The 18,613-nt window shown below is 36.9% G+C and overlaps 1 protein-coding gene across 1 annotated transcript in view; it reads right to left on the bottom strand.

Moving 5' to 3' along the window:
• Etnk1 (ethanolamine kinase 1) overlaps nt 1–18,607 on the bottom strand; it is a 61,960-nt gene extending 43,353 nt beyond the window's left edge. The window contains exon 1 of the mRNA XM_010615414.3: nt 18,367–18,607. Coding sequence (XP_010613716.1) covers nt 18,367–18,522 — 156 coding nt within the window. The 5' untranslated portion in view covers nt 18,523–18,607. The remainder of the gene's footprint in view (nt 1–18,366) is intronic.
• Between the last annotated feature and the right edge of the window lie 6 nt (nt 18,608–18,613).

Genomic DNA, 18,613 nt, shown 5'->3' with positions numbered 1-18,613 from the left:
GGTATCAAACTTGGATCCTTGGCAGGCAGCAGAACCACTGAACTAAATCCCCGGCCCATGAATTGTTTTTTATTACAATGCAATATGGATTTATACATACTATTCTGTAACTTCTTCAGTTATCATACATAGACAAAATATTTTAATTACTATTTAAACACTGAGATCTACTTAACATTCTGAAATGTGTATTTGGATGTATGTGTTTAGGATCCTAAAATTCCAGAAATCATCATCTATATTTTCTATGACTTCACAGCAAATATCTGATAAACACCAGAACCCACAGTTATCAACATTAATGTCATCTAATAAAAATTACGTTCTCTAATTCTTGCCTAGAATAACCTTTCCTTAATTGATCATGTTTTAGGGCTGATGATACAGCTTAGTGATAAAAGTGCTTGCATAATATGCACAAAAACCTGAGTTTAATACTCAGCATAAAACAAAGTTGAATATGATCGTATAAAAAGACATATGGTTCTAGAGACAGATGATGACTGAATACAGATTCCCAAACATTTTATCAACATTTATAAAGATGACACAGTTACAACTCTAGTGACCCTAATTCTAACTAAGCCATATATCTTACAATGAACCGACAATCTTTAAGATTAAAAAAGAACTAGGCTAGGGATTTAGCTGAGTGGTTCTGCCGCCTGCCTTAACAAGCACAAGGACCCGTGTTTGATCCCCAGTACCAAAAAAGAACTATATGAATAATGCAACTCCACATTTATAAATAATGTTTTACTTACCAAGAATGATTATGTAAAGGTACAAATTTCCAACAATGAATGTTATTATACTGTATATAATAAATGTACCGATAAAAATAAAAAATATTTTACTTAATAGTGTTAAAATGTATATACAAAGATAATCAAAAATACTAAGAAGTTTAAATCTTATTTTTGTTTCTAAGTAATTTTTTTCTTTTGGTTGTTTCCTTAAAATTTTTTTTTTTTTCTGAAATGATCTTGGTTTACACTTATAAAAAAAATTATGAGAAAGAAAAACAGCCCAACAGTTGGGAAAGGAACTGGCATTCCGAGCTGGGCTTTGAAGTCTGGCTGAATATGAACAATTTCATAGGACACCATCAGATGAGGCCGCTCCGTGACCATAAGGAATCAAGAAAAAAACAAAAATACTCATAATAATGTTTGAATATAGAAAAAAATATATAAATTTTGTTATAATCATATAAAAATTACCAAACTTCCTCTACTCTGGACAAAATGAGTGACTGTATCTTCTTTCCCAGTCAAAGCTTTGACCTTAATTTCTCCAGCTTTCTGGGTAAAATTAAAATACAGATATTCACAAGCCACAGACTTTTCCCACTTCCTTCTGAACAGAACCCAATTCAGAGAAAAACCCTGCTACTTTGAAACCTTCCCAAATCCACAGACAAACCCAATTACTACATTAAGTCCTTCCTAGCATGCATTCTCGGAGACCCTACCTTTTTCCATGGCATGGTTCTCAGGGACCCCAATGAATAATAAACCCAGCACAGTCAGCCACAAGCTTGTTTCTACTTTAGTACTTTGCCTGAAGAACAATGACTTTAAAGACATACTGATAATGTTCCTATGAACATGATTCCCACCTCATATATAAAACACAAGTAACTGTGTGCTGAACCATCCAAAGGATACTTGTTTTGTTTTGCTTTGTTTTCTGTTTTTGTTTTGTAGTACTACAGATAGAACCCAAGGCCTCACACAAGCTAGGCAAACACTCTCACACTGAACTATACCCCACCATCACCAAAATACACTATTAAAATGCACAAGACACTAGACATACATACTACATTAGATCTACAATATAAATTTCACTTCACTGCAGTGGGGACAAAACAATTACAAATCTTACAGAGCTCCTTTTAATAAAATTTGTCCTGCACTGTTCAGAAGATGATTACTCAAGTCTGACTCCCAGCTCTGCTTACAAACTGAGTAACCCTCTCATACTCTGAGCTAAATCCCCAGCCCCTTGAAAGAGAATTTTATATTCAATGTCTCTACTTCCAAATCCTCTATTTTTTTGTAATTTTTATTAAACAATATATGTGGCACGTGGTTTAAAATTTAGTACTAAAATCTGATAACATTAGAAATACTTCAAATTACTTTTTGACTCTCATACTTTAATCCTGATTTTATTTTTTTGTTTGTTTGTTTGTTTTGTTTTCTGTGACAGTGTCTTGCTATTTAATTAGGGTAGCCCTGAACTCATTAATGTAGCCCAGGCTACCTCTGTCTCTCAGTGCTGGGATTACAGGCATGTGCGTCTACTCCTACTGTATCTAAGGGATTCTTATTAAGACCGAAGGTTCTTATTATAGGCAGCTAAATTAGATGAAAATTAATATAGTCAGGGACTGGGCTCTCAAGGAAGTCAATGGAAAAATGAAGACATCAGAACTGTGGCTGGAGGCATATCTGAGGAAGGCCAGGCCCAAGATAAAGATGCAGTGGCCAGGCCTACATGCACCCCTAAGGGATAAACAGTAACTGAGATTACATTATAATTGGCACCACCTGATACAGTAAATCTAGACAGGCATCAGTCACCCAGCTGGGTGAGTGACCAGAACATCTAGACCCATCCCTTCCCAAAAATGCCTTGGTTCTTTCTATGTACCCTTGCTATATGATTCATTTCCCTATTGGATAAATATTAGGTAAGCAGCTATACTTGTAATCCAATCCTACAGGCTAACTGTAGTCTGACCCACACTGTGACTTTAATGTATAAAAACCCCTGACAAAGGGCCACCCACTTCTGCGACCTACCCTGTCTCTCAGGAATTCTCTCAATAAACTTTTCCTAGTCTTAACTTCCATTGTCCTTTGGAATTCACTCTTCAATTTCTGGGGACATAAACTCAGCACATTTAGCATCTGGGAGTTACACTTCTCCTTTATCAGTATCACACATGCATGCAGGCACGCACACACGCATACACAAATCACTTCTGCTACTCTATGAATCTTCAATTGTACCATTATATACTGTATATATCTTTCAAACCCCAACATGAACTATAAATTTCCTTTCCTAGATGGTTTGTTTCCTCTCTATTTCACTTTCACTTTCTACTCTTTCACTTTTTCTTTTTTATAACCCATTTGTATGTTAGTGACTTGCAAACTAGGCTGTAAAGCCCTGAAATAATGAGAACAGGAATCCAAATGGGCAAAATTTGCTATCTCCCCCAGAACACCTAAATGCAAGTATGCACATAGACTACCACCGTTTCAGCTCTCATCTACTTTACATGGTGAACTCTGGTATATTAATTCATTAGAACAAAGGATAAAGAAAAGGGTGAGGGCTGGAGGTCGAGCTCAGTAGTAAAGAGCTTGCCTAACACATGCAAGGCTTTGACTTTTATTCCCAATATGGAGAGGAAAAAATGAAGACAGCATTGACAAGCTGAGAGGCAACTTTTAAGAGGACATGTATATGAATGTGCATGTGTGTATGTGTTACATATGTTCCCAAGCAAAGAAAAAAAGGAATAAAGTGGTCAAAAGTTTTCCAAAATTAGATGAAAAACAATAACCTTGAAAATCTAAGAAAGAAGCTCAACCATCCCTGAGCCCAAGAAACATGAAGAAAACTAGGTGAAGGCACATCGTAACAAAATGTCAAAGACCAGGGAAAAACCATTCATTAATACCAATTCAACCATACAGGTAAATATCCTTGAAATCCTCCTTTTTCATCTTCATACTTGAAAAGTTGACTTCCTAGGAAAATGAAAGCCTCTCTGCTTTCTCTGTCCCCACAGCTACCATCCTAATCCAGGATCTCTTTAATCTCCTCTTTCTACTGCTTTAACAGCCCCCCTGCTAGTTTAACCGTTTCTCTCCAAGGGGGGAAAATTTTTTCACTCTCTGTCACCACCAGATAGTCTACCTAAAATACAATTACAAACGTGATTGAAAATTTTCAAATGGCTCTACACTGCTTACCTTTAATCTAAACTCCTTATGGCATACACGTTCTTTGACATCTCTCAATATCTAACAATCTAACTGATAAGCTTTTCCTTCCTTTTCTTTATCTGATTAACTTTTAACTTCCGTGAAAATTCTAACACAGAAATTATCTCCTCTACGAGGCAGGTTCCAAACTCATATAAGACACAAAACTTCTCAGAGCTTACTAGTAAGCTACAGATAACATCTACCATAATGCACTTTAACAGATGCATGATATTTACATTATACTGTGAGTTCCTCAGAGATTTAGAAAAATATCAAAAGAAAAATGATGAAAAAAATAGAAATACATAAAAACAGGTCAAAGAAAAACATAAGACACTTCAAAGAGGAAAAAAAGCTAATTAGATTAAATGCAAAAAGTCTATAATTCAATTAAAATACTAAGTATGGAAAAACCAACATTCTGTTTTATGAGATAGGCAACAAGAAAGCTGATACCTTATCCTGTATCAAATAAAAAAGAGCTTAATGAACTATCACTAGAGATACAGAGAAGTACTTTCTAATGACACAGGAAATAACTTACCAGGAAGATGAACTCTAAATTTGTATGTATTAACAACTGCAAAATATACACAGCAAAAATTGAAATAGACCAATTCCACAATAATTGATAGGAATTTGAACATATCAATAAAATTTGGTTTTGTTAAAGCAGGAAAAAAAATCACTACATATATAAGAAATCTAAGCACAGTAAAAAAATCCAACTTTGTTGTCATACACAGAACATTATTCAACAAGAGAACACACAGCCTCTTCAAGGCTACCAACAAGGACTATAGGCTGGATTATAAAACAAGGCTCAACATATCAAAATATTAAAATCAAGAGTATTGTTCAAACTACCATGGATATGAGCCAGAAAATACATGCACACACACAATAAAATGGTTAAGATGATTGTTATTTTTATCATAATTTTTCTAAGAAGTTTTCAAAATCACAAACTCATTGGAATTGAATCAAATGTACATCAAAGTAAATGAAGAAAAATATCACAATGAGGATGAGAAAACATTTTGACTTGAATGGTAATAAATGTGTCAGGCAAGTGACATCTGTTGCCCATTATCAAGACAGAAGTCTGAGTGTGTCAGTCCACCGTATCTCAGTATTGAAATCACCAAGGAAAATACAATGAGCAGTTAAACACTACATGGAACGATGCATTACTCACAAAAGAGACAAAATAAAATCAGCTTCAGTAATGGCTGTCAGCCCCCCATGGATACCTGGCTACTCCAAGGGCTGATATAAATAATTGGCCTGTACGTACTCCTCTTGTGCTTCAACAAAAGGACCTCTTCACCAGGGACAGATTCAGTAGAGAGGCTGGCTAGGTGACATGTGACATACACGCTTAGGCAGAACAAAGGAGTACACACAGAGCCTGACACAGAGATAGAGATTCCCACATGAGGTAACAAGTTCAGCACCAGCTGTACTCTTTATCTCTTGGCAAAGAGGCCCACAGACAGGTCAGATTTCTTGTTGCCTATCTCTTGTAAAGAGGCTGTCTGCCCCCAGAACGTATCTAAACTTGTGTGGTGGGTAAGGCTGGAGGTGTAGCTCAGGGGCAGAGTGCATGCCTAGCATAGGTGTAGCGGGGTACAAGCCCCAGCATCATTAAAACATATATAGAAGGAAATAATAAAGGATAAAATTATCAACAAAACAGGAAAACTAAATAGTCAAGAACTATTCTTTTTTAAAAAGCAATAAAATTGGTGACTTACCAAATTTATAAGTGCAAAATAAACTAGCACTAAAATAGACCTCACTACAGATCCTACACTTCTATTATTTTAAATAACTCAAAAATAGAAAAAGAAATGCCTCCCAACTTGATACCAAAATTTATCAAAGACATTACAAGGGAAAATCATACTCCAATCTCTTTCATGAAAATAGTTATAAAAATCTTGATTAAAATGTAATCAACTGATACAGTGATATACCAAAAAGAAACTGTATCACAGCCAAATGGGGTTTACTCCAGGAATGCAAAGGTTAACATCCAAATTTTTTAAATAGATGTGATTAACTTCAATAGGAAAAAATGGAGAAAAATCGGGCCATCATAGAGGCAGAAAAAGCTATCTGATAAAATTTACCATTAATTCACAATGAAAATAATAACCACAGTAAAAATAAAAAGAAACTTCCTTGATCTGATAAAGTATCCAAAGAAAACCTACAGCGAACATATCTAACAACAAATTACTGAATGTTGTCCCTGAGATTGGGAACAAGACAAGGCTGCCCACAATCACCTTTAATAATGTGCTGAAGATTAGAGGGAGGGTAGAACACAGGGAGAAGAGCTGTCCTTGTTTGCCAAAAAAAGTACAGAAAAATACAGAACAGAATTTACACAAAAAAATGCCAGAATAAGGGGAGAGAAATGTAGCTCACCTATCATGTAGGAGGCCCTGGGTTCAATCCCCAGGAAAAGTATCGGATAAGGGGTTATGGAGTCCAAAACACACACCATTAGAATAAACAAATGTAAAAAATTCAGTAGACAACAGTGAATTGTATTTCTGTACCCTAACAAGCAACAATTTCGTAAATATCTTTTCCAATAATATAAGGCAAGGAATATCTAGGGACAAATCAAACATGTAGATAACTACACTGAAAACTTCAAAGGTTTAAGAGAAATTAAAGGTCTATAATATGCATGTAAGGCTATTTTAAAAATTTTTTTCTTCAAATTCATTAATAGGTTTCATACACTATCAATCAAAATTACATCCAGTTTCTTTTGTAGGAACTAAAAAGCTGAGTCTGAAACTTACAAAGCAGTTCAAAAAGTCAAAAGCAGTGAAAGGAAATCTTCAGACTCACATACAAGGTCACCTGATTGATGAAAAAGGTGATCCTGCAATGGAGGAAAAATGACTACTTGCAATAACTGATACTGCCCAAAGCCTGGACAAAAAAGAATTATGATCCTTTACATCTCACACCAAACATATCAATTCCAAGTGGTTTGCAGATCAAATGTAAAAATATAAAATAATAAAGCTTCTTGAAAAAAATAAGTTCATAAATTTGGTATAGGAAGAGATTTTTTAAGCAAGGAAATATACTACCCATGAAGAAAACAAAATGAAATTGGTCTTAATACTACTCATCAAAAGACATTGACAAGAGTGAAAATGAAGCCAGAAACAGCAGGCATGCCTGTAATCCCAGCACTCTGGAGGACCAACCCCATTCAAGGCCAGCCTGGGCTACACGCTGAGTTCGAGGCAACTCTGAACTACACAGCAAGACCCTGACTCACAAAAACCAATCAACCAATCATAAAATGAAGCTGGACATAAAGGTAAACATCTACAATCCCAGCACTCTGGGACAATGAGGAAGGAGAATGCAATATGGAGCCTAGTCTGAGCAATTCAGTGACTTAGCCAAAGCCTGTCTCAAATGAAACATAAAAAAGGATGGGGATGTAGCTCAGGGTAAAGGCCCTGATTTAAAAAAAAAGTGAAAATGAAAGCTACAGGAAGAAAATATTTGCAGTCTTTATTTCTATAAAAGGACTCAAATATTGAATAAAGAACATTTCTAAATCATTAAAAATTAGGCAATTTGAGGCAGGGCGTGGTGGCGCACGGCTGTAATCCCAGCACTCGGCAGGCTGAGGCAGGAGGATCACTGAGAGTTGAAGACCAGCCTGGACTACATAGTGAGTTCCAGGTCAATCTCAACTACATAGTAAGACCCTGTCTCAAAAAAAATAATAATAATAATTTAAACTCTGAATAATAGACCCCTAATACCACCACAGTGATAAAAATGAAGACAGGCAATATCAATTGCTAGTGAAGAGACAGTACAACTAAAACTCTCATATACTGTTATTAGCAAAGATTGGTATAGTAACTTTGGAAAACTTAAAAGTATCTAGTAAATCTGAAAATACACGTTATCAGATGATCCAAAAGTCTATTTCTAGTTATCATTTGGAAATATATTTATGTACATACACACACACACATACACACACACACACACACAAATACAGGTATGCTTTCAACAGAAAAATTTTTAATAGTGACTATTATTACCCAAATATTTTTATCAATGGAAGATAAGCAACCTGGGGTATATTCTCACAATAGAGTACTAGTCAGTCATGGCAAAGAACCATAATGATAAACAGATAGGGTGGAACATGTCTGTAATCCTAGCACTCTGGGAGCCTGAGGTAAGAGAATCTCACAAGTTCAAGCCCAGCCTGGGAAAATTAGCAAAAGCCAAATAAAAGCAAAATAAAAATGTAAAATAAAATTAAAATGTGTCAAAGCAAAATAAAATAAAATGGGATGGGGATGTAACTTAGTGAGAGGGCCCTGATTCAATACCCAGTACTGGAAAAAAGAAAAACAAACAAAAATAAAAAAAAACAAAACAACAACAAAAAAACCCTACATGTATATACACATGAATTTATCCCTCAAAATTTGGGTAATATGTTAAACCAAAGGGGGTAGGCTGCATATTCTATGATTCATTTAAAAACTTCAAAAAAAAGCAAAACTAATTATGACATAAGAAATTGGAACAAATAAACTGTTAGCCTTTACTGATGCTAAAGGAGTCCAAGAGGATTCTGTGGTACTGGTTCTGATCAATGTCTGGATTATCACACTTAGTAAGCAGTCACTCTAAGAAATTTCATTAGGGTCTACATTTATGAATCTAGAACTTTTTTTTTTTTTTGGTACCAGGGATCAAACTCAGGACCTTGGGCTTTCAAGGCAGGTGCAGTGCTACTGAGCTAAATCCCTGGCCTTAGAACTTTTTAATATGTGTCACAAACTGGCTTTTTTAGAGTATCAAAGTAAATTCACATCATAAATGAACCTCTACTTAAATCTTCTCATCACTTCTCTATCAGAGTAACCTCTAAGTTACTTATAAAGTTCTTAAAATAGAAATGATTTACTATTTTAAAGATGGAAAATACATGTGTATACATATATAAAAATAATACACACATCTACACATACATATACAGTGTAAAAGAAATGGAGAAAGAATGTGCGTGAAAAGTGTGAATGTGTCAACCTTCCATATCTGTAGGTTCTGCATGCCTGGACTCAATCAACTGTAGGTCAAAAATATTTGGGGGTACACACCTGTAATCCCAGCACTAAGGGGGGCTAAGGCAAAAGATTTTAAGTCCAAGCCCAGCCTGAACAATTTAGTGAGACTCTATCTCATAATTTTTACAAAAGTGCTGGGCATGTAGCTCAATGTGAAAGTATTCAATTCCCGATTAAAGAAAAAAGGAGGGCGAGGAATCCATCTGCACACTGAACATGCACTCTTTGTCACTATTCTACGCATGGCTAAGTATAACAATTATTTACACTGACCTAAGTATTACAAGTAATCTAATTTAAAAGTGTATAGGAAGATATGCACAGGGTATATTCAAGTTATACAACCTTTATATAAGCAACCTGAGTATCTGAGGATACAGGTTATCTGGAATCAATCCTCCACGTATTTTAAAAGACAATGGATTGTGCACACACATAATATATACATTCACACATACATATAATGAAATTAAAATTAAAACAAATAAAATTTCTTAAATCTAGTACATGCATTCTCAACAATCTTTCCACCCAAGGAATAATGCTTTACTCCTGAAGAGAAAAAAAATTTCCAGAGTTGAGCATTGCAGACCCATAGACAATGAAGCATCTAAGGTTTTTTTTTTTTCTTTTTTTTTTTTGTTTAATACTGGATATTGGACCACTGTCTTCTTATTGAGCTACATCCTGTCTTTTTTGTTGTTGTTGTTCTAATCCAAGTTTTAACATTGTGATGTATCTTGTTTTTGTTTTTGTTTTGAGACAGGGTCTCACTATGTAGTTCAGACTGCCCTGGAACTCACTGTGTAGACCAGACTGGTCTCAAACTTGCAGCGATCCTCCTGCCTCAGCCTCCCGATTACAGGACTCCTGGGATTACAGGAGTGCACCACCACACCCAGCTGTGATGTATCTTTTTGGTAAAACTTTTGTGTTCATGTAGGTTCTTGTAAAAAGACTTTCATACGTTTAAGCAGATTGTTTTTCTTATAGAACTTGTGAAAAAAGACTAATATCCAAAATGGTCTAAAGACTAACCCTAAATGGGAGAAGAAAGCAAGCTGGACAGTAGCATTTGCCAATAATCCCCGCTATAAGTAGGAGGACTACAGGCCTGGACTACACAGGGAGACCCCATCTTAAAAAGGAAGGAGGGACAGGGAAGTGAGGAGGGAGGGAAAAACACTTACTGTGGTTACCACTAGAGGGAGGGAGGCATTAAGGGCAGAATAAGAAATGGAGATACTCTGGGTTACTGGAAGTACTTCTTTCCCACGGTTAGGGTTACAAGGTGTAATTTATGTTTCATAAAATCTCTACATTTGTTGTACTTCACAACTTCTAAAAGGATTTTAAAATTTTATTTATAGCCAATCTGGTATATCAAAAAGTAAAATAATACCTTATAAAACAAAATCTAGAAAAGTGTATTACTTCCCTATCTTTGTCACCCCAGAAAAAATAGCAAAATAACAAAAACCTTAGTCTGCCTTCTTATCTCATCGGCAATTAACAACACTGGTACACTTATTTTCTGAAATATCAAAATATGTCCCTCATTTCCAACTACAAGGCCACTCTTCCATTTAGGATCCAGTGCCTCTTATCTGAATTAACATAATACTCTTTCCCTAGCTTAAGTTTTTCTCAAACTTTTTCTTTGTGAAGATTCTTGCTATGTGAGCACAAACAACCCTCCTCTTCCCTCAGCCTCCTGAGTAGATGGGAGGTCTGACACTTGCCCCAGCACCCAGCTACAGCACCCAGCTAAACTTTGTATGTGTGAGGCACAGGGAATTGAACCCAGGGATGCTCTACAACTGTGCTACATCCCCAAACCTTTTAATTTTTTTAAGACTGACCTCAATATTGAGATCCTCCTGCCTCACCCTCCTGAGTAGGTGAGATTATGAGTATGCCCACCGTAACACAACCAGCCCAGAAAAACTTTAATGCAATACACAGAAATATACTGTTATATACTGTATATATGGTACTGTTACATAAAACTAAACTTTCACAAAATACATACTTTAACACCTACAAGGCTTTCTGTATAGTCTATCACACTCTAACTCGTTCTTTTAAACTGTAGTGATCTTGGCCCACTAAATAGTATGCTGTAACTAAGAATTTCAAAACCCACTTCCTAGGTAATCTCTTACTCAATTCAAAACACTTATCCTTAAACCCTGGTAATCTTCCACAACTCCCCACTGGCACTTCTGCACCCTGCAGACCAGGTTTCAGTGTTAGTGGGAGGCTGGGCACAGCCCATCCATAATCTAAGTGACAGAAAGATGTGACTCAAGCTCAAAAAACCAGCAGAACCTGCCACATACAAAGGCTTTAGAGACATAGTCTACACCTTCTGAAATGGTACTGAAGCCTTTCAATACAGCACAGGGGAAACACGCCTCTAAAAACAGGATACTTGCTGGGCATGTTGGTGCATGGGAGGCTGCAGTAAGACACCAAGCTCAGGTCTCACCTGTGCAACTTAGCAAGCCCCATCTTGAAATAAAAATAAAAAAATAAAGGGCTGCTGTAGCGCAATGGTGGAGCAGCCCTGGTTTTGATCCCTAGTACCACACAAAAAAAAGGAAACCAGTTAAGAGAACAAAGGAAAAAACCTATAAACACAAAAAAATGTGAAGCTGAATTTTTGAAGTGCTGGGAAAAGTAATTTTCTCTTAGAAATTTTTTTTCTTTTTTGCAATCATGGACGTAGAGCCCAGGGCCATAGTCCCAGTTGAAGTTTAACTTTTTAAAATGTCTTCCTCCTTCAAGGCTTCCCTACAGTACAACTTGTCCCTTCTCTTTAAAAAAGAAAAAAAAAAAAAAGATATAATTCACTAGTGTAAAAGCACTCAGTGGCTTCACATTATGTCTCTAATAAAATACCAGTTCCTTAAAGAGGCACTTAACCTTAATCTCTAACCATACCAATCCTTTCCAGAGTTTATTCCTACTTCTTTTCCAGCCAAACAACTCATAGCCTAGCTTCACTGCCTTTGTGAAATAGTTTTTCTTGCCTGAAAATGACCTGCTCCAACTAACTGCTACATCTTTTCTTCAATGCCTGGCTCTCAGGAGTGGAGCACAGCTCTGCGTAGAAGGCTTCCTTAGCATGTTCAAGCCCCTGGGTTTGATCCCCAACGTGAAGGATCTCTCCCTCTCTTTCTCCCCGCCCCACCACACAAAATCTCAGGTCAGATAACCCCTCATTGAAGCTTTCTGCCCCAATTCTGCAATAATGGTACAAAGGAGATTCTTGAAAATCACCATTATGCCTACTAGAAAACGTGTCAGAATTACTGACTTGTAGAAACTTACAATTCTTTCAGTTCAGTTCATTTGTAAAACAAAGGGGGTGGTGAGATGGGTACCAAAACATGCTGTGCATAATTTCAGGTGTTTTACTTAATTCTCATGACAGTTTGAAATAAAGATAGTAATCCCATTTTAAAGAGATCTTAAAACTTGCCAAAGGTTACAAACAGCTGGAATCAATTTAAAAACCATCTTCCCACCATATTATGCTGCTGATTCAAAGTGAAGAAGCAATTTGTTTGGTCAAGTCACACAGATGTTAATATCTGAAAATGAACTAGAACTTGTAGGCTCCTGATTCTATTGTTGTATCTTAACAAATACATGGATAGTAAAAAACAATTAAATTTACCATATAGAGCCTATAGAATATTACTCATTTTTGATAGCAGCCTAGCAAACAAACATTTCTATTAGCCATCAAGTCTTAAGTACACCTCCTACCTTATAACATTTTAGGACACCAAAAACAAAAAGGAATAGAGAATAAAAATGCTACACACTTAACTACTATTATTAAAAGTTATACTGAATATAAATTGTGACTCCATTTTATATATTCAGGGGACCCTTGACTTAGGAACTCGATCAGTTCCCAAGGTCTGGCTGTAACTCAAGTTGGATGTAAGTCAATACAGATGAGATGTGGATGTTTACCTGGGTACACACTATAGATAACAAAAGGCAGGTCAATCTTCCATTAACCTAATTAACCCAAGTTGTTTGTATTCTGGCAGGTCCTAACTTGAGGGCCTACACACATAGGATTCAAGAGTCCAATAAATATCTTATCTTTCTGGTAAATTTAACAGATTAACTAATTTACCTAATATTTTACAGAAACCTGTAGTGTTCAAAGTAAGGATTAAACTCATTCTTTTAAAAATAGAAAATTAATTATAAAATTACAACACCAGGCTGAACACTAGTCTAGAATCAACTACCATTTTAGCCTACCACCTAGCTTGGATATTAGGCTAGTACCTAGCCTAGAGTGTTAGATCCCTAGCACCACAAAAAATAAGTAAAAGTGAACAAATAAGTCTAGAACACTAAAGAAGACATAACTCAAAAGAGTATACAGATGTTTTTATTCTTCTCTCAAAACAAAGAAAAATATTAATGTCAATATTAAATTTAAAAGATTATGAAATTTTAATAGAATGTTTAGGTAATTACCTCTAAAATGGTTAGAAAACAAGGAAGGGTATATGAGAAGTGCTCTGTACCCACACAAGCCAATACAAACATTGATTTCCAGGATAGTGTATGTAAGCTTAACAAATAAAAATGCTCAGTGGTACAGCACTTGCTGAGCATGCACAGGCCCTGAGTTCAAACCTAGCACTGCCAAAAAAAATTTTAATATAATATTTTTAACATACAGCAAAAAGAACAGTACATGTTTAGTATGTCCTTGTGTAACTTCTGCATGTGAAAAAGTTTATTCATCCCCAAAACACTATATTGTATATTCTTGTCTCCCCAAAAGACTGGGAATTTCAAAAAACAGACATTTATTTTTTAATCAGGCATCCAATATTCAGGTGCTCAGCAGCAATAATTAAGATAGCATTTATTCCACTCTCACAACAACTCTTAGGTTGGATTCATTTTTCAGCCAAGGGTACTGAGGGCTAAGAAGGTTAAGTAATTTAACCAAAGTAAAGAAAGCTAGTAAAATAGTCTGGACTCAAAACCTGCACTGTTTAAACACCACGCTCTTGACTACTATTAATATATTACTCTTAAACAATATATTTAAATGGAAGCCTAGCATGGAGGCACACACCTTGCAAACCCAGAACTCTGGAAGGCTAAGGCAGGAGCACTGCAAGTTTGAACTCACTCTCAACAACTTAATAACTTATTGAGACTGTCTGGAAAGATTTTAGAAGAGCGTGGGATGTAGCTAAAAAGCAACCTGCTGAGTTCAATTCTTATAAGACCTTGCCATTATGGGCTATATACAGGTTCCAAGTTATGAAAAAAATGCAAATTATGACAACTTAATAAAAAAATAACGTTCAACACTGCAGAAAGAAAGACCCTACAGCAACATAATGGAATATTCAAAATACTACAATTTGTCAGCATTTTTTGAAGGAAAAACAATTTTAAGAATCTCTAGAGAATGATTCTGTTGAGCTCGAGATCTGACTTGATTCTTCTTTTATGCAGTGACTATACAAAGAAATACAGATAAATCCAAAATCCAAATTCAAGTAAGTGAGGGTTTGTTATGTAAAAAGAGTATCTTAAGGGCCGGGGATTTAGCTCAGTGGTTCAGTGCCTGACTTGCAAGCGCAAGGACCCGAGTTCAATCCCTGGTCCAAAAAAAAAAACGAGTATCTTAAAGGAAAGCTGAAGCAATCCCTTTTCTAAAATAGTGGCACATATGGAAAATGGAATGCAAATTTATGTCCAAGGGAACTTAAAGCAAAATCTTTTTTTAAGAGCCAAAACTTCTTTTTTTAATTAATTGTATAAAGGCATGTTTCCCTGCCTTCATAATATATGAACATAACTTCCTCTTGGTCAAAAAGCAGTAATTTACACAATGGGTTCTCATCCCAGATCAGTCATTTACAAACCACAAGTTCAGTTGCATTAACTATAAAATATGTAATAACAGTACTTGTCTACATCTACCTCACAGGACAGTTGGGGAGAATACATGCAAATGTACTTTATGAATAGTAAAGTAGTGTTAAATACAAAGCACTGCGGCTGGTGATACTGTGTTAGGTCTACTCTGCCTATTCTCACCGCACTCCAAAAAACTCACAAACCCCTGGTAAGGGCAGAAAATCTATTCAAATTAGCTATTATCATTCCATGTGCTCAAAGGCCAGGGATAGCTCAGTGGTTCGCCACTTGTCTCATTCCATGTGTTGATTAAGTTCTCAGCAAATAGTAGGCCCTTTTATCACTTTTACTGCATTCAAGTCTTTTCTGCATGCTTCTGAATTTTGACATTTGCAGGAGTTAATTTCCAAATAAGTATTACTCCAAAAAGTAATACTACTAAAGTATATTGAAAGCATATTTTAAACACATAAAAATTAAAGAAAATTTCAGCGGGAGAAAAAGGTAGGGCAAGCATGAGGGCTAGGGCAGGGGTGGGGGGGATTACGGGATGACACCAGGGAGGTGTGGTGGTGTACGCCTGGAATCATAGCACTCAGAAGCCCAGGGCAGAAAGATCGCTGTGAGTTCAAGGCCAGCATGGGCTACACAGTGAATTCAAGGCCTGCCTGAACTATATTATCAAGACCCCGTCTCAAAACAAAACAAGCTACATTACTGATACCCAACTGTCCTAAAATTACATTGTAACCTGTTTACTGTATGATACAACCTTTCCCTGCTGAAATATGAGGTATAATTTTTATCCCTATAGCCCAAAATAAAAAAATATCAAAACATTCCTGTTGAGATTTACTAAAGAAATCCTGAAGCATCATTATAGTTTATAATGACCTATCACTTCCCAGCCTTTTGGCTAAGATCAAGTGCAGTGCTTGTAATGACCCAGAATGTGAGAAGTCAGATCACTGCGTTGAGAAGTCAGATCAGTGGATTTGAACCATCATTCCAGTTTACTGATGTCCTAGCTTCTGCACCAAAAGCTTTGTATGCACATGGAAGAAATATATTTCTAAGTAATTATCATCTTTTGAAAAAAACAAGTGATAGTATTTGCCACCACTTACAAATTAGAAGTTCAGATTATGAGGCCAGGGGCCAGGGATTTACGCTCAGTTATGCCGCGCCTGCCTCACAAGCAGAAGGTCCTGAGTTCAATACTCAGTACCAAAAAAAAAACAGATCATGGGCCCCAAGGTAAAAGTTGAAAGCTGCCACACAGAAATCAATATTCAATCAGATTAGTTACTTTCCAACAATCAAAACCATTTTGTTGTTGCTTCCTTTTGTCCTTTTGGCCTATAACCCAGCTTTATTTCAGAGTTACGCGGCAAAAAAAGGTAGTACCCCCTAATATATTTTTTTGGACAATTAAATGTCAAAAATATATATAGATTAGTCTAGCACATAGGGCCCCACCATAGCTATTCTTACTTTTCCATAGACAAATATATCAAAGGAAATTCCAGTCTTCAAAGCTTCAAACTTTAAACTCATTGCTTAAAAAGTAACATGATTTGTTAGCACTGGAGTTTACCAGAAAGTGGCACTGCCTTCAAGTAATAAGAGGTAAGTTTAATTTATGATTGACTGCCAGAGAATAAATCACTTTAATGAATTTTAGAACCCTTGAAAATAAACTGGAAGCTGGGTGTGTAGGACACGCCTGTAATCGCAACACTTGGGAGGATGAAGCAGGAGGATTGCTTCAAACTCGAGGCCATCCTGGACTACATAGTGAATTCAAGGCCAGCCTGAGCTGCATAGTGAGACCCTGTATCAAAAAATAAAAATAAGCTAATAAACAAGAAGAAAGTATGAGGACTAGGTAATGTAGCTCACAGTGACGCACTTGCTAGTACATGCAAGGACCAGGGTTCAATTCCCACCACCACAATAAGGAATAAACAAGTACAAGTTCTAATTTGGAAAACATTTCCTTAAAGGAAACACAATTTTTAACTATAAAAATATTGGATTCATTATTGCATCTATATGGCCAACAAATACTTCCTTAAAATTCTGAACATTTTTGTCTAACAATTTTTTCCCCTAAAACACATGGTTCCTTTTAATTTGCTCAAAATTCTTCTAGGCAGTAAGAACTGAAACTTAACACAAGAAAGCCCAAGTGTCAGGGACTATTCTGGGACTTGGGTATTGTTCATGTTTTATTCATCTTTGTATGGTGGATGGCTACTGTAGTAAAGATTTCAGCAAAGAACCAATCAATGTCTCAATAAATTCGACAATTAACTGAACGAAGTCATCAAAAATAGGACAGATGATGTGTCTAATTCAAATAATGTAAGAATACAACCTCTAAATACCCTAGCCTTTAAAATTACTGAGATGGTTTTTGTTTGCAAGGATAAAAGAGAAAAGGTTCATTTATCCATGTATTTCCTAAAACTATCTACTGCAAAACTAAAAAGAAATTCAAAATTAGCATTACATATAGGAAATCATAACTTCAAGTTATTCGAAAATTGCTAGATTCTTAGGGAAATTTTTTTTTTTCCTCTCAGCTTTGTCTACCCATACAGTGGCTCAAGAAAAGCAAATATTCCCGTCCCTGCTCATTCTAACACGAGGTACTAATTTTACTACAACTTAAAAATTGAGCAGTACCAATTTAACCCAAAAAAGAAAAAAAAAAAAAGGTATGTAATGCTATCTTTTAAAAAAAATCTAGAATGCATGGCCACGATCATTACTTTGGAATCGAGTACTCGCCAATCCGCGGATTTAGGACGATAAAATGATGCAGGCTAAGGCGTCTACGAGTAAATCGCCAGGATAAGGGAGAGAAAGGAAAAGATCAGAGAGGATTAATTAGCGCAATATTTATGCAAGGAGGAAGTTACTGGTGCTGCAGACGAGGACCCCGCGCAAGGCGAGTGGGAAAGGTTCGTTTTACAGTTAGAATGGACTGAGGGGGGGAGGGGGGGACCATCCGCGGAATTTTCCCGGAGTGGAATGGGTGCGTCACTCACGTAGCGGCTTCTAGAAAGAACAAAATCTGCCCTCGGTGTGATCTTAAAAAGCAGCTGTGAAGAAGGGGGAGTGACCTTCCCGGTGTGATGAAGGAAACACGGGGTCATTTCCCACAGGACTGGGGTGGCGGATGCTCCCGAGGGCCTCGCCGGTCACCGGGCGAGAGGGGCCGAGCCAGGACCCCGGGGGCCGCCCGGGATGTGGGGGACCCAGGGCTGAAGTGTGGGCGTTACCTGCAGGGTCACATCCTGGGGGTCCCAGTGCGGCCGCAGGTGTCGCAGGAGGCTCAGGGCCCCCTCCCGGCAGCGCTGCTCCTCCTGATCCTGAACCGTGACGTTCAGCTTGGGCACCTCGGGCGAGCCGGACGGGACGTGGATGTAATTGGCCATGGCCCAGGCGACGGCGGAGACGACCACGACGACGACGGCGACGGCGACCACGAGAACGGCGGGCGCCGACAGGCTGGTGGTTCCTTCCGTC

This window comes from Fukomys damarensis, unplaced genomic scaffold (assembly GCF_012274545.1).
Source record: "Fukomys damarensis isolate Sample0158 unplaced genomic scaffold, DMR_v1.0_HiC HiC_scaffold_19, whole genome shotgun sequence".
NCBI classification, from domain to species: domain Eukaryota; kingdom Metazoa; phylum Chordata; class Mammalia; order Rodentia; family Bathyergidae; genus Fukomys; species Fukomys damarensis.
Note: the sequence above shows the minus strand (reverse complement) of the source record. Positions and strands in the feature narration are given on the sequence as shown.